This window comes from Trypanosoma rangeli, assembly GCF_003719475.1.
Source record: "Trypanosoma rangeli strain AM80 chromosome Unknown Tra_15.4_contig_00040, whole genome shotgun sequence".
Classification (NCBI taxonomy): Eukaryota; Euglenozoa; class Kinetoplastea; order Trypanosomatida; family Trypanosomatidae; genus Trypanosoma; species Trypanosoma rangeli.
The window spans coordinates 21210-35661 of NW_021705785.1; the positions used below are offsets into that span (position 1 = coordinate 21210).

The 14452-nt window shown below is 46.9% G+C and overlaps 7 protein-coding genes across 7 annotated transcripts, besides 9 other annotated features; all 7 read right to left on the minus strand.

Moving 5' to 3' along the window:
* Nucleotides 1–43: a microsatellite.
* Nucleotides 44–109: 66 nt separating this feature from the next.
* On the minus strand, nt 110–493 carry TraAM80_01875 (putative ARF-like 2-binding protein; the record flags this gene model as incomplete). Its single annotated transcript, XM_029378903.1, has 1 exon — nt 110–493. One exon carries the CDS (start codon nt 491–493, stop codon nt 110–112), a length of 384 nt encoding a protein of 127 aa, XP_029241204.1.
* Nucleotides 494–761: 268 nt separating this feature from the next.
* On the minus strand, nt 762–2774 carry TraAM80_01876 (uncharacterized protein; the record flags this gene model as incomplete). The annotated part of the gene is made up of 1 exon (XM_029378904.1): nt 762–2774. The coding sequence occupies one exon, from the start codon at nt 2772–2774 to the stop codon at nt 762–764; it is 2013 nt and encodes a 670-aa protein (XP_029241205.1).
* Nucleotides 2775–2847: 73 nt separating this feature from the next.
* Nucleotides 2848–2879: a microsatellite.
* Nucleotides 2880–2922: 43 nt separating this feature from the next.
* Nucleotides 2923–2948: a microsatellite.
* A 55-nt stretch (nt 2949–3003) lies between these two features.
* TraAM80_01877 (putative receptor-type adenylate cyclase GRESAG 4) lies at nt 3004–5205 on the minus strand (the record flags this gene model as incomplete). The annotated part of the gene is made up of 1 exon (XM_029378905.1): nt 3004–5205. The coding sequence occupies one exon, from the start codon at nt 5203–5205 to the stop codon at nt 3004–3006; it is 2202 nt and encodes a 733-aa protein (XP_029241206.1).
* Nucleotides 5206–5379: 174 nt separating this feature from the next.
* Nucleotides 5380–5407: a microsatellite.
* Nucleotides 5408–5426: 19 nt separating this feature from the next.
* Nucleotides 5427–5448: a microsatellite.
* Nucleotides 5449–6417: 969 nt separating this feature from the next.
* TraAM80_01878 (serine/threonine protein phosphatase type 5) lies at nt 6418–7836 on the minus strand (the record flags this gene model as incomplete). The annotated part of the gene is made up of 1 exon (XM_029378906.1): nt 6418–7836. One exon carries the CDS (start codon nt 7834–7836, stop codon nt 6418–6420), a length of 1419 nt encoding a protein of 472 aa, XP_029241207.1.
* Nucleotides 7837–8314: 478 nt separating this feature from the next.
* TraAM80_01879 (putative lipase domain protein) lies at nt 8315–10390 on the minus strand (the record flags this gene model as incomplete). Its single annotated transcript, XM_029378907.1, has 1 exon — nt 8315–10390. One exon carries the CDS (start codon nt 10388–10390, stop codon nt 8315–8317), a length of 2076 nt encoding a protein of 691 aa, XP_029241208.1.
* A 186-nt stretch (nt 10391–10576) lies between these two features.
* Nucleotides 10577–10615: a sequence feature (GA-rich).
* A 372-nt stretch (nt 10616–10987) lies between these two features.
* TraAM80_01880 (UDP-galactopyranose mutase) lies at nt 10988–12430 on the minus strand (the record flags this gene model as incomplete). Its single annotated transcript, XM_029378908.1, has 1 exon — nt 10988–12430. One exon carries the CDS (start codon nt 12428–12430, stop codon nt 10988–10990), a length of 1443 nt encoding a protein of 480 aa, XP_029241209.1.
* A 342-nt stretch (nt 12431–12772) lies between these two features.
* Nucleotides 12773–12822: a microsatellite.
* A 96-nt stretch (nt 12823–12918) lies between these two features.
* On the minus strand, nt 12919–13917 carry TraAM80_01881 (putative activator of 90 kDa heat shock protein ATPase 1-like; the record flags this gene model as incomplete). The annotated part of the gene is made up of 1 exon (XM_029378909.1): nt 12919–13917. One exon carries the CDS (start codon nt 13915–13917, stop codon nt 12919–12921), a length of 999 nt encoding a protein of 332 aa, XP_029241210.1.
* A 247-nt stretch (nt 13918–14164) lies between these two features.
* Nucleotides 14165–14197: a microsatellite.
* Nucleotides 14198–14420: 223 nt separating this feature from the next.
* Nucleotides 14421–14448: a microsatellite.
* The last annotated feature ends 4 nt before the right edge of the window (nt 14449–14452 follow it).

Here is a 14452-nt window from a genome sequence, read left to right on the forward strand (position 1 = left end):
TATACTATATATATATATATATATATATATATATATATATATACGTAAACAGGAGATGAGTTGTGACCGCGTCTTTTTCCACCACACTCTTCTAAGCTCCCATTCCACGTTACCTATTGTGCTTCTTCCACAGCTCTGCGAAGGTCGTGTAATCAAAGCAGCCCTGCGTGATGAAATCCCACACCTCATCCGCAATTTCTTCGCTTCGGTTGGAAAGTAAAGCTGTCGCATCCTTCAAAGACGCAATCGACTCGCAATGCTCCAACACGTAGGCGTCTAACTCCGCTTCCGTCTGCGCAATCACTTCCTTGTGCAGCCCATACCTTTCGTGATCACTCGGTAAGGAAGAAAAGGGTGGCAGCTGACGGAAAACGACATCCGCATCAAAGTTTGCTATGAAGTCCTCAATGACGCCAACAAGATTGTCAAACTGCGCGTCCTCCGGGGTGCCACCGGTACCGCACACCACAAACTCACCGTCCTCGGTGTCCATCTTCACTCTTTTCAAAAAAAAAAAAAAGCATGCCAGTGAAAGAATAAATAGCAAAGCAAGGCAAAACAAAACATTGAAACAACACCACGTAAGACAAGCGCGTGAACGTACCCCTAACCCAAACCACCCCCACAGAGTCACACAGATAGGTGCTACTGAAAGTCACACTCACTCAGTTATCTGCAAGAGACTCCAAATCACTCGCGCAATTAATATGCGCTCAGTGACAAACTAATACCCCCACAGCCATGTCTATAGACGGGACATCTCATGGGAACGGAAGATCCTCACCATCCAAGCATCTTCTTTCCTCCACATCGGTCTGATTAACAATGGGTCCCGTCGCTGAATGCAGCCAGTTTTCACCCTGTACGCGCTGCCGCTCCTCAAGAAAATCTTGTATGGTAAAGCGAATATACCGACTTGTGCGGGAGACAATAGCAGTGTAGTCCGGCGTAAAATATCCCTCATGCAGTAAGATATCCTCTCCAAAGGCCGAGAAGCTGCGCCTTTCAGTTGCAAAGGCACCATTACATAGAGAAACCGACACACCCCCACTGAGTAACAAAGTAAACGCGTCACTCCTCTCCCCACATCGGTACAATACAGGACCCTCCATTTCAGCTGCATCCAGCCGAACAACGCAGTCGCCAATGCGACTAAGAAAGCGTTCCATCTGTGGGCAGGTCCATGTTGCAAAGGCAGCGTAGGAATTGAGAAAAAAATTGGCAAGAGTCACCTTCTGTCCCCTTGTCATCGCATCATTGCCCACCTTGTCACCTACAGTATACGAGTAAAAGTTTGCACGTGGAACACCCCCAAAAACAGCGTGGTCCGAAATATGTTCCCCGAACTCGTCACGTCGGCTTTGAACACCAAACCTTCCCCCTCGTAGGCTGTTCTTCTCCTCCTCCTCCTCCCTCACCTGCCCTTCGCTTATCCCTCCTCTTTCTTCTTCGATTCTCCAGTCGTATTCGTCGTAGATGTCTGCCTTGATAAAGCGTTCAATGACATCCTCCAGTGTTACAATACCAATTATTGGAGTAGCGGTTCGGCTCTCCAAGGCAACTTGGGATGTAAGAATTGCGATCTGTGGACCTGTCAAGGTGTGCGTCGTTCCCATCGTTGACTGTCGTCCCCCCAAAGTTCCTTCTCTGGGGCTTGCGACCGCCGTCACAGTATTCGGCTTGCTTAGAAGTGAGTGGTCCACACCCTCACTTTTGCGCTCCCCTTCCACAAAAACCAGCTGTGATTTACCCGAAAGGAAGATCTTTAATAATTCATGCAACGACATTGTCTCTGGAACGATAACAATATCATGTGGGTTTGCATTCACCACATCCTGAACGGTGATACCATTTTCCATCTCCTCAGCGGTAATGGTAATGAGAGAGCGAACAAACAGAATCCCTGTGATGTGTGTATGGGCATCACCAGAGTAAACAGGCAATCGTGAACGACCGCAGGTCCACAGCTTTTCCATCAATTTGCGAGTAATAGTTGTTTTACCGGGAAGCAGTAAGACCTTATCCAGCGGTTTGAGAATGGAGGTCAGATTCACATCATGCATTTCAAGGGCACCGATAATCATGCGCATCTCATCATCTCCCAGCCCAGACTCATGCCCATACTTCTTACAGTGAACATGAATAAGTTTCTTTAATTCATTTCGGTCGTAGACAAGCCCTTCATCGTGCGTCACAATACATTCCAGGAACATACTCAATGGTTTCGCTACGGGATAAAGAACAAAAAGGACAACGGACACAATGGGAACACTTTTTGCCCCAATCCAGAGCGCGTACGGCCCTTTGTTGCAGATACCCATGGGTATGATCTCCGCACATATGAATACAAGAGCGGTGGCCACAGCAAAGTTTACAAGCTCTGTCGACTGAATAACGGCGGCTACCATCTGTGAGATAACAACCATGGTGAGCATATTTCCAATAAGCAGCGTTGCTAAGAGTTGGTGACCATAGCGCCGTATGGGAAGAATCTTTTTGGCGTACGTACTATCTGGCTCGTTCCCTGCAGAAGAAACAATCTCAAGCGTAATAAAGTTCATGCCAAAGAAACCAATGGTGAGTCCAGCAAACATTGCGGCCAGCAAGACATTAAAGACTAGGATAACGAAAAGCAGGACAAAAGGCCATGATGCATAATCGGTTGCGTGCGTCTCGTGTCGCGTGGCGGCCGTAGCTTCCCCCGCCACCTCCTCTGTGGCCACGACGCATAGCCACAGAAAGAGAATGCCCAGGCCCAACTGCCTTCTGACCATTGAAGGGTCTAATAGACTAGACATGTATGGACACACACATGCACACGTTTGCGAACGCCAGAAGTAAGAAAGAAACAGCAACAACAACAAAAAAAAAAAAAAAACTAAATCCCAGTCACATTGTATCCCGATCAGCAGAGCAGAGAACATATATATATATATATATATATAATACCATCTTAACCATATTCTATTAAACTTTTGATACTAATCCATACAAGGTGCCAATCTATTCAAAAGTTCCATATAAATTGCTTTCGTTTCGGCGTCGCAATAACCCCTCCTTGTCATCACCTCGAGACTGGAGTTGTCCATGACCTTCTGATCGTTGCGTTAACGACACATTTGTTGGCGAACGTTGAACCACATCTGCGGATCCAATACTCATCACACATTTATCATATGTTTTACTATAGACGTCGTTATAGCCAAGGTACCGTGTATACAGCTCCTGTGGAATACGGTACAGCCGTGTTGGAGACAAAACCACAGCGTCAAAGTCAGGGGTATAGCTCAACGATGTTAATGCGCCCTCTCCCAACCACTGAAAACTTCGTCGCTTAAGCGGAAAATGGCTGGGACACACAGAGACCACGACCTCGCCGCCAAGCACGAGCGTAAAAATATTGGTCGCCACACCCTCACGGTATAGTATAAACCGTTCATCCCGCACCACGGAAAGCGGATTCGTGCAAAGATCCACATTGGAGGCCTCCAATGAATAATATGGTGAAATCCGTGTTGATTCAGATCGCTCAGACATAACCAGTGAAGACCTCGGTGAAAAATGTTGCAAACTGATTCGTGAGGCTTCCACTGAGGCCTCCTCTGCAACAGGTGTCGCAAGCGGAATAAGTTGCTCATCACCACATTCATCCAAGAGCATTTTAACGTAGCCTGGATGCCACAAAAAAAAGGCAGTTACAGTTCGAGTTAAATAGTACGCAACAGACCACACCTGTGATTCTGTTAAAGCAATATTTTGCAAATTATGAACGTAATAGGAGTAAAAATTTGCCCTAGGAACCCGTTTTGGTTCTTGAAGAGGCATGAGTATCCCTTCTGTATGAATACTCACAGAGGCACAGAGACAATTCGAGTAATCGTCCACAGAAAATTCATGGCTGTCATACTCATCGTATATTTCCTCTTTGATCAACGCCTCTGTGACATCTTCTAGAGTCACAATACCCACAATTTTTTCACCCTTCTCGAAGCAAGACTTTCGAATAGGGGAATGAAAAACAATGGCTTGGTCGCCTTCTTTGGCGGTCGCTTCATCCAGTTTCACCTCGCTTGTGACAAGAAACATGTGTGTTTTGGCGTGTTGAAGCGCTCGAAGGAGTGACGGCAGTGATGCGTTGAGGTTCACAGTGACAAAACCTCGAGATTTAGCCTTAACTAGTTCACCAATTGTAATGGGATCCACATCATTAATCGGCATTGGCACCATCAGCAGATCCTTTACAAGGAGAACACCAATGTAGTTGTTTGGCACCTGCACCACAGGAATGCGTGAACAGCCACACGCCCACAACCATTCGATTAGTTTTGTAGTGATGATTTCCTCCGCCTTCACCACAGTGGTCTGTTCAATAGGGGTCATAATATCAGAGACCTTTCGCTCATGAAAGTCCATCGCGGCCATCAAAAGCTGCACCTCTGACCTAACGAGGCCGCTGCGGTCACCATGCGCCTCACAGTGAAGCATCATCAGCTTACGTAGCTCATTGCGGTCGTAAATCTGTCCCGCGTCGTGCGGCACGAAGATATCAAGTAAACACCCAAGAAATCTTGCAACGGGGTACACCAACACCATGGCAATACGCACAAGTATACATCCAGCTGCGGCAATACGAAGTGAATACTTCGACTTACAGATAGACATTGGGATTACCTCCGTAAAAATAAGAATAGCCAAAGCGCTTATAACAAATGATGCGAGATTGTCATTATTCTTCAATGCCTCTCCCATAGAACCCAAACCACGAAGCTCATGGACACGGTCCAAAACCACACCTACTTGTTGTACAACTAAAACGTTAAACAACATGTTGGATAAAATCAATGTGCATAACGTCTGATGTCCTTGGCGTCTTAGGGGTAAAATTTGAGAGGCATACGTTCGGTCGGGCTCCACACCACTGGTTGCTATAATGTCAATTGTTAATGCATCCATGCACATGATACCAATGGTTAATCCAGCAAACACGGCTGACAGAGAAAGATAAACTACAGTACGTACTATATCCTGCACAAGAAGGTAAATATCCTCCTCCATTTTATAACTTACCACACTGGAGGTTGCCGTCGCTTCCATCGTTGTTTGGACTGAAGCGTGAGTAGAGAGGGCCCATACCGAGTCCAGCGTCATGGCCAAAAGGAAGATCCCAACAAGAAATATCACCCCCCTGTGGGAAGCTGAGAACATTTTCTATTGCCCTGTTCAACGTGTTATTGTATATATTTTTTGTGATATTTTCTTGTGGCTTGCACCCGATTGTCTCTGGAGGCCACACGGCACAAGGGCAGATGCAAGCATCTGAGGAACGTGGCACCCAAAAGCAACGCGATGAACACAATAGAAAACGAAGAATGTAGAGAAACACACATACATGCATACATATATACATGTAATAGTAATCAATACCAGGTGGGGGGGGGGGGGGGGGGGCAGAAACAGCAGCAATAGAAGGAAAAAAAAAAACATATATAGGCCGTTGATATCACGCCTGGGAGATTAAATTCCCGTTTAATGTTTTGTTCTAAAGTGCACACCACTCCTCGAGGTAGCAAAGGACACACCACCTCGCGTTGCCACTATAGCTTTTTCTCGTGGTGGTACGCTCTTCTCCCTTAACTAAATGGAGTTCTACTACCGTCCTTCACTCATGTACTGCGTCCTCCCAAACACAGAAAGCATGCAACCAAAAACAACGTAAGAAAAACAGGTCCTCACAATGTTAGTTACGAACGTGTGAACAGCGTCTGTGAAAACCCACGAGACGACATCACACCACCAGGACCATAATCATCACTGTCATCGATTCTCATCTTCATTTCCCTTCATTCTCTACTCCTCCTTGTCGGCGCATTGCACGCCCGTCAAGTACATTTTGATTTCACTTTGTGCCGGCATTCTTATTTTCTTTTTGCTTCTCTCATTCCTCATTCAGCATCGCCTCCCTGACAGAGTCTCGAAGGGCGATGGCGCAGCGTCCTCATCCCCCCCCCTCCCCCTCTGCCTCTTCTATCCGCCCCGTCTGCCTGCCATAAAGGCACGCAGCAAACAAAAAACATTAAAAAAGTGAAAATGGAAGGGCCTGCTGTGAGACAGCCAAAAAAAAACAATTAAGAAACAAAATAAAAAGGCAGGGATGGTAACTCCTTCTGCAAGCCTCCACAGTGGGAAAGAGAAAAAAAAAGGAGTGGGAGTGAGAAACTACATACACCTGTCATGTAGGGATGGCCGTAAAACGGAAAAGTCGCAATAATCCATGTTTCAAACAGGAGCAGGGGTCCAGTAGCAAAAAAACAAAAACAAAAACAACATCAACAAGTCATATTATAACTCCTCAGTAGATATCCAACGCGAACGCACACATTAAATTTCATATAAATAAATGAGAAAAGAGAAAGAGGCTTAGAAGAACCCCATTCCCATGGCATAATGCATTGGTGGTTTGCCTGGGTGAGGCACATGGTTGAAAGTCGTAAATTTCGGTTTCATGTCGCCGCCCGTGAAACGAATGAAGGCCCCCTTGTTGCCCATCTGGTCACAGTAGTTTGGAGCACTGAAAACCGTGATGCACGTTCCATTGTGCTCAATCTCGTACCCCTCCTCCCTCACCTCATGTGAGCGTACGACTAGCTTCAAGTTGTTATTCTTCAGGAACTTCTCCGTAATATCAGGACCAAATGACGGGCAATCAACGCCACGTTTGCTCGGGGCACGGCCAGGCATCGGCTGCGGATCGGCCCAGAGACTCTCGCAGATGAGACCGTTCTCCGGAATTTCACGGAAACGGTTGGGTTTTTGAAGGTCGTCGAGCACCACGTCATCACGGGAGTATATTCCGCCGTGTACAACGAAGACCTCTTTGTTTATGATATGGCCAATGGGGAGGGCGTTAAACACCTCCGAGAACAGGTGAAAAATCTCTTTGCTGTACTTTTGCGATACCTCGCCCTCAAAACCATACAAGCGGTTCATCGCCAAGCCCTCATGGTTGCCGCGCGAAAGAAACATGTGCTCTGGGTAAAGCAACTTATAGGCGAAGAGAGTCATGACGTTTTCAAACGAGTACGAGCCACGATCTACAAAATCACCGTTGAAGAGGTAGCGATTCGTTGGGGACGGGCATCCATTTATTTTAAATATATTGAGTAGGTCATAGTACTGTCCGTGTGTGTCCCCGCAAACAGTGATGTCGGCCCCTGTCGGCACCTCAATCGACACAAAGTTCGGGTAGCTCTTAAACAACTTCAGCACCCCCAGCAAAATAAATACCACGTCGTGTCGATCAATAAGTTTTTGGACGCGAAAACGTTCCTTGGCGGCCTCCACAAACTCCACTGTGATTGTGTCGCCCTCAATACGGGGGCCATCATAGTCAGACTGCACAGTGCCTAACTTGATCGTGCGTGACACCGGCTCCGCATCAGGTGTGTCGATAGCGTTCTCAAAACGTATGCGACGAACCTCCTTCTCACAGAACTCTAGCTTCTTCTGCGCATCCTTGTCGCCAGGTACCAGCTGCACCACCTTTCTGAAGTCCTTTAGTGCCTCCTTATGTTTTCCAATTTGAAGGTGCGCCGATGCCTTGCGGTAATACGCCTTCACGTACCCTGGTTCTAGCATCAGCGCCTCGTCAGCGTCGGCAAGAGCGGCACCAGCAAGCTCCGTTTTGAGGTACGCAAGAGCCCTGTTGCACAGAAGTGCTGGTGTCTTGTGAATTGATAGAGCCTCTGAGTACAAATCAATGGCATGGTGCCACTTCCCCTCCTGAAAGGCCTCATTACCTTTATTCTTAAGTCTATCTGCCACTTCCACAGCTGCCATGAACACCCAGCTGTAGCTGTTAATCGCCACAAAAGAAATAAATAAAAAAAAACACAAGCACAAACACAACCACGCAGACGCTTGCTGGGAATGTGCGCAAAAAAACCCAAAGCAAAATCAAAAAGAAGACAGCAATAATGCAAAAAAGTGCGAAGGACCAGACATGAACACAAGTAGAAAGTGCATCTTCATCCAGCAGCGAATACGAAATAAAGCAAAAAGAAGGAGTAGGTGCTGAAGGTACCGCCTCAAAGAGTTGCCGCTACACACGTCTTGAAATGTATAAATAGCAAAAACAAAAAAAAAGAGGGGATAGGTGGAAGAGGGGAAAGTGGCAAAGAGTACATTGTGGAGGAAACTACAGTGGTCGTAGGACAAGTCAACACTATAAATGATGTGTGAGAATCCACCTAACTATCTTTTTTTACCCTCCTTTTTTTTTTTACTTTTCTCTCTCTCTTTAAAATATTCGAAGGCATCACACCAAACTCGACATGTTATCAGAGGTGGTGGTCCCGTAGTTGACGCGGGCGTCTCTCACATCTTCGCTCGTCACAAAGAAACGCTCTAGCTCCCCGACATTCAGCCTTCTATCCGCTTCCTCAATGACAGAAAAGAGACGATCCGGAAAGTGATCTCGGAGCATGGAAGCGGCGCAAACCACGCACTGCACATCTTGCGGTGATTCAAATAGAGGCACAAACACCTCCTCCTCCTGACAACAACATTGCTTGGAAGAACAGCAGCAGTAGCATGAGGTATTTCGCACCACCGCTTTACGGTAGTGTATAAGTGTGGCAGGCGGGTACAATTTCTTCGGCTCCGTCAGCAGCGAAGATGATGCCGCAAAAAGATTATTACGAGTGGTGATACTTTCTGATGAATGACATGCAGACGATGCCAATGGCGGCTGCATCGGCTTCGCTAAACGTCGATGACCCATAAAAAGAAGCGACTTGTTTTTTGAAGTCTTCATAAGCTCATCCAAGATGGATTCCCGCAAAGCATAAAGTGTATGACTGGCCATGTGTGGTATGATGTCATTCCCAACAAAACAACCCACAATAAACTCTTTACTGTACGCAACCAACGCAGGGGATAACAATCCCCCGGGTGGCGCATACGCCAGGCATTGCAAGCGACTGCGCAGCGTCACTTCTGTAGACCAGAGCATTATACTCAGAATAGAAGCAACTCCCGCGCCAAGGGAGTGACCAAGCACAACAACCTTGCGCCTACTAAACTCTCCGTGAAGAATACAGTCAAGAACGCCACATTCACGTAATTCCTGCAGCACGTAGGCAGCACATTTCTGCATTCCTCCATGAACGTGGTAGTCGGCATGAGTTGTGTTAGCCTCCAATTCTGTTTCTGGCATCTCAAGCAAACCGGGGGTTGCCACCATGTCCGTGACACAATCAGCGAAGGACATGGTTCCTCGAATCCCCACTATGACAGAATCGGTGGATTGGTCAATGACAACAAAAAACACAGGACGAAACGGAGCATTTTCCCATCGTGTGAGAATGACATCCTCATCTCTGATCCCGGTAACCTTAAGAATTGTAGTTAAGTCACAGCATCTCGTTCCGCGGTGGGAACCCGCATGCCCGCGGCAACACATCCTTGGATCAAAGCAGCAGAGCCTAGACAATCCTGTGCAGCAATGCATGTACTCAAAGAGAGGCCAACCATATGCGGATAGGTAAAAACGACTATACGTTCGAATATCAGCGAGCTGTCTCCGTTGCTTCTCACTCAACGGAAGAAAATGTCGTGCCTGTAAAGAGATGCGTTCACTTTTCCCATCGGGAGCCGGTGGATACTGCACATTTAGTCGTCGAAGGTGAAGCTCACATTTCTGTCTGTTGTGCACAAGAAGCATGCCCGCAGCCACGTCACTCGGCACTATATCATAGCCGCAAAATAAACCAGCCACATTTCTCGAAACATCCTCAAAGACGTCTTTGTTGTGACGCGTATACAGGCAACAGCAAAAAACACGGCAACGAGCGTACCATAGAGACTCGTACTCGACGGAGTCCATCCACACACGGCGCCCGACTGGATCAAAAACCACTGCAAACATAACACCGTAGCAAAAAGAAACAAAGAAATTAAATATGACAACAACATACAAGAAACGTCTTGTGGGGTTCGCACAATATTTACTATCCATGTCATAGATTGTGTGCTTCGTTACTACGCTGGAGAGCACCAGCATTGCCAGTATGGAAAGTGACGTCACACTGAGCAGGTGGGGAATCCGGCGTCGCTTCGACACCTGAAACGGACTCCCCTGAAGGCTCAGCCACGCAAGCACAAGAAACGCCACGGCGCCAATCAAATCCACAATCCCAAGAGCCAAAAAAGTCCTGTGAAGTGTAAGAGAAGCCCCCGGGCAATCCCGTATAAAAGCACCATCGCCATGGTGGAAACGACTCACGGCAAGAGTCCCGCTAACGACGAGAAACGCAAAAAAGAAAACACTGGAAAAGGCGAAATCATCTGTCGAGGTGCGCCACTTCCTGCCGCACCAGTGAAGGGCCGGCATTAGAAAACCTCTTCGTTAGCCTCAGGCACGTCGACCAACTTCCAGTATACCAAATTCCGCTTTCTTTTCGCCTTCTGTGCAGCAGCCACACAAATACCAGAAAAAAGAGAAAGAACAAAAAAGCGCCCACGATCAAACGCCGCACCCACACATGTAAATACATAAACCAGACACACTGCCCCTTTTAAAACCAAAAAAGAAAAAAAATTAACATTTAAAAAAAAATGTCCTGCAAACGCTATGAGAAAAGCATTTTAAAGGAAATAAGTTACCACACAGTGAAACAATGCCTGCACATGTGCAAAAATAAAAAAAAATTTTTTTAAAAAAACAATGTGCCCATGAGAGGGCTCCACGGTACATGCAGGCACGTACGCAAAGCTGCGTGAGGCCTTTTCATTGCATCAGACACCGCAGCCACACCCACCTTTACTATTGCCTATTATTGAAGCATGTCTTTGCAAACAAACAACAACATTCTTTTTTTCCCCCTATTTTTCCAGTTCCACGTTGCCGCACACAAGCAGCTAACGGGGAATAGCATGCGCATCACACACACAAAAAGACGCAACATGACAAATGTAAAAAGGTTGCACGTCACATTTTCTTTTCTAAGAGTTTAAAGGACGTGCTCGCACGTGTACTGTTCACCTTACATGGGTTCGTGACGGTTATCTCGTCGCTGGCAAGACCGAGTGCGTGATTGACGGCCTCAACCCCTTGCATGAGAGAGTGGTCCTGGTTGCCAACTTCGTAGCGCCAGGCCCCAAAGCGCCCTCGGGAGTAAATGCCACGAGATCTCAGCTGGGGTAGCGCCTTCTCAAGTAGATCATTTCTTCCAATAAAGGGTGTGGGATACCCCTTTTCGATTCGATAGTGCCATTTGCTCACAATCACATCGTCAGGAGAGAGCAAATCGGATGCCAAACAACCGGCGATGCAATCATCAATAAGCGATTCATGATTTACAGGTTTGTAGCTACTCTCGCTTACCTCAAGCATGATACTCCAATGCCCTTCTGGGGCGTTGTACTTTGAGTAGTTCGAGAAAACCGTTGCACGGTAAAACGGAGAGGTATCCTCAGGGAAGTATAACCAGCAGGCCGTTCGTAGCTGTGGGGGTGGGGTGCCCTTCAGACCGATACCAATAACATTTGTTGAGCTGTACACCATTTTGTCCGCAATGGCAGGCCACTCCTCATAGTTAGTGAAACCTGTGCCTTTCGTCATGCGCAGAAGGTCACTGTAGGGCGTCGTGGAAATAAGGTAGTCGTAACTCACCACCTCTCCATTGGAAAACGTAATGGTCTTCGCATCGGCATCAATCGCCGTCATTTTAAACCCCTCACCGAACGTCGTTCGTTCTGACGGAAGCTTTTCTCTTATCGCTTGATAAATACCTCCCGTCCCCCCACGCTGAGGAAAACGAAACGTGGCATTAGGTCCCCAACCCACATCATCACGGTTCTCTCTAATGTTCTGGCGTATACGTTCCACGTTAACAGTGGCAACGCGTTCCCCAACCCACTCTGTGCTCATCAAACGCGGTGGCACAGCCCACACCTTAAAATTATATGGTCGCATAAAAACGTCCGCAATTCCTTCTCCAAACTGCCGGGTAAAAGATTCCTCAAAGTTACGTGGTGGCTCCGTGTGTGCCTGCGCCTGTGACTTCACCAATTCATCAAAGCAGCGTTTCATATCCGGTTCCGGTAAGCGGTGAATGTTATTCTGAAATGGATAGGGCACCCACCGTCCCCGTGCCCAAACCCACGACTCACGCTCCAGCACATTCCAATCCTGCACCGCCCAATCCATCACGTCATCAAAGTACTGGTAATGAGAAAAGATAACGTGTCCACCCAAGTCCCAGGTAAACCCTTTCTCATCCACAAAGCTGCGCGACAAACCACCAGGCACGTCGTTGCATTCGTACAGGTGCCAATTTTCGTGGCCCAACTCCGTGAGACGCACCGCGGCCCCCAAGCCGGTTGGTCCCCCACCGACAACAACAATTCTCGGTGTCCCTTGCCCTAGCATTTATATAATATTAGATGAGTTGTTTTCTGAGTATTTGTTCGTATTCCTCTCGTTGGAAAATGATTCTGCTCACTCCACACAGATGTTTGCAACGCGGGACCCCGCACAAGGCCGCAGTAAAGGGGACCAAAAAACGGACAAGAAAAGGCATAAAAAAAAAAAGGAATAAAAAGAGAAACAAAGCCATACAGCTTCCAGTGGGCAGAGGAGTGGGAGGAGGGGGGGCAGCACAGAAAAAAAGAAAGAAAAAAAACATCATGCAATGATGAGTTAGTGGAAAGAATTAGCCGCCGGGGCGCAAGTGGTGAATACAAAATATATAACATTTAGTACTGAATGCCCATAATAATAATAATAATAAAAGTAATAGTAATAATAGTGATAATAATAATCAGGGAAATACGCACACACACACAGAGAGAGAGAAAAATAAAAAACAATCATCAACAACAACGGAAAGAAAGACGCACTTATTGAAGTACACCGCATCAAATATACTCCATGGAATAACCAAAGACCATTTTAATGGCATCGAAGAAATTGGCCTTCCATCCCTCCTGAACAACCTGCAACTCGCCCTCAGGAATGCCAACTTGTGCAACTTCAAGTGTCGACACGCCACTTTCTTCTTTTTTCAGCACCATCACCACAGAACTGTGGACACCGGATGGCCAGCTACGGAGCCGCCACTGCATCTTTATCGTCGCATTCGGCACCACCTCAACAAAGAAACCACTGATGACGCCTCCAAGCAACTCAAAGGCTCCACCAGAGCGGGGATCAATCTTCGCTTGGGCTCGCGTGTACACTGAGGCGCGCTGCTCATTCATAAGAACCGTAAAAAGTTCCTCAACAGGAATACGCCAGCGCATCTTCCACGAAAAACTCGTCGGCGCCGAGTCCTCGGAAGCTGTCCCCGCATTACCACTCTTTGCACTGCCCCCAACGGGAGTAATCTCGTTCCTTTTGGTTGGCGGGGGCAAAGATGAGGCATTCTTTAGGCTTTTACCAATCTGGTAAATCTCAAAGAGCTCTTCAAAGTACTTCATAATGACATTTCTGACGGGGGCACGTCCTTTAGACCGCATTAATGCATCCGCCCTCTGCGACGCCGCGTCATTCTCAGTAACACTGATAGTAACTTCGTATTCATTGCGGAAGTTGTCGTGATCAATCTCTGGTATTGTAATCTTTCCAGTGACATCGTCCCCAGCCGACCACTTCAGAGTTAGTTTAAGCTCAAAGTAACACATCATCTTTCCCTTTCGTTGCGCCACTGTCACGTCCCCGCTGACCTCACTCAATTCATCGACACGCAGTTCGAGGTCGGCTTCCTTTACAAGTGTAACATTCTTTAGGCGTCGCTTAAGTTCCTCGTGACACTCGCTTGAAAGATCACGCTCCTCCCAGTGCCATGCGTTAACATTATGGCCATCCTTACGATCATCCACTATCCACCGAGGGTCTCCTTCTCCCACCCGTGCCATGCCTTTTAACTTCGCTTGTGTTGAGCTCTTTTTTTTTTTACTGAATAAGCTAAGGGCACCTTAACTTCCTTTTGGTAGGTTGTTTGTTGTGTGTTTTGTTTTTGCGGTTTTGCCTTTTTGGCTCTTAAATCATGCCAGATATTAATGAGTGCAACGGACATGAGGTTGACGCCGTTCGATTCAAACAACAAGGCAAAGTAACCACGCATAAATGGCAAAAATGATTTACACGGTAACGCAAAGGGTCCAAAAACATAAAAAAGAACAACAACAACAACAATCGGAACGTAAAGCGGCTCTTCGAGAGACACAAAGCTACACCTGGTGCAGGTTATATAGATATGAGAGAAAGAAAGCGGTTAAATATGCGTAGGTAGCCTCCAGACCGAAGCACAACCAGTAAAGAAAACCCCACCTGGTGATGATATTGATCTATCCTTTCTTTTTCCATCTCGTCGTCTTTTTTTTTTCTCATTATTGCACTTTTTTATTGGAAACGGGGAAGAGAGAGAGAGAGAGAGAGAGAGAGAGTATG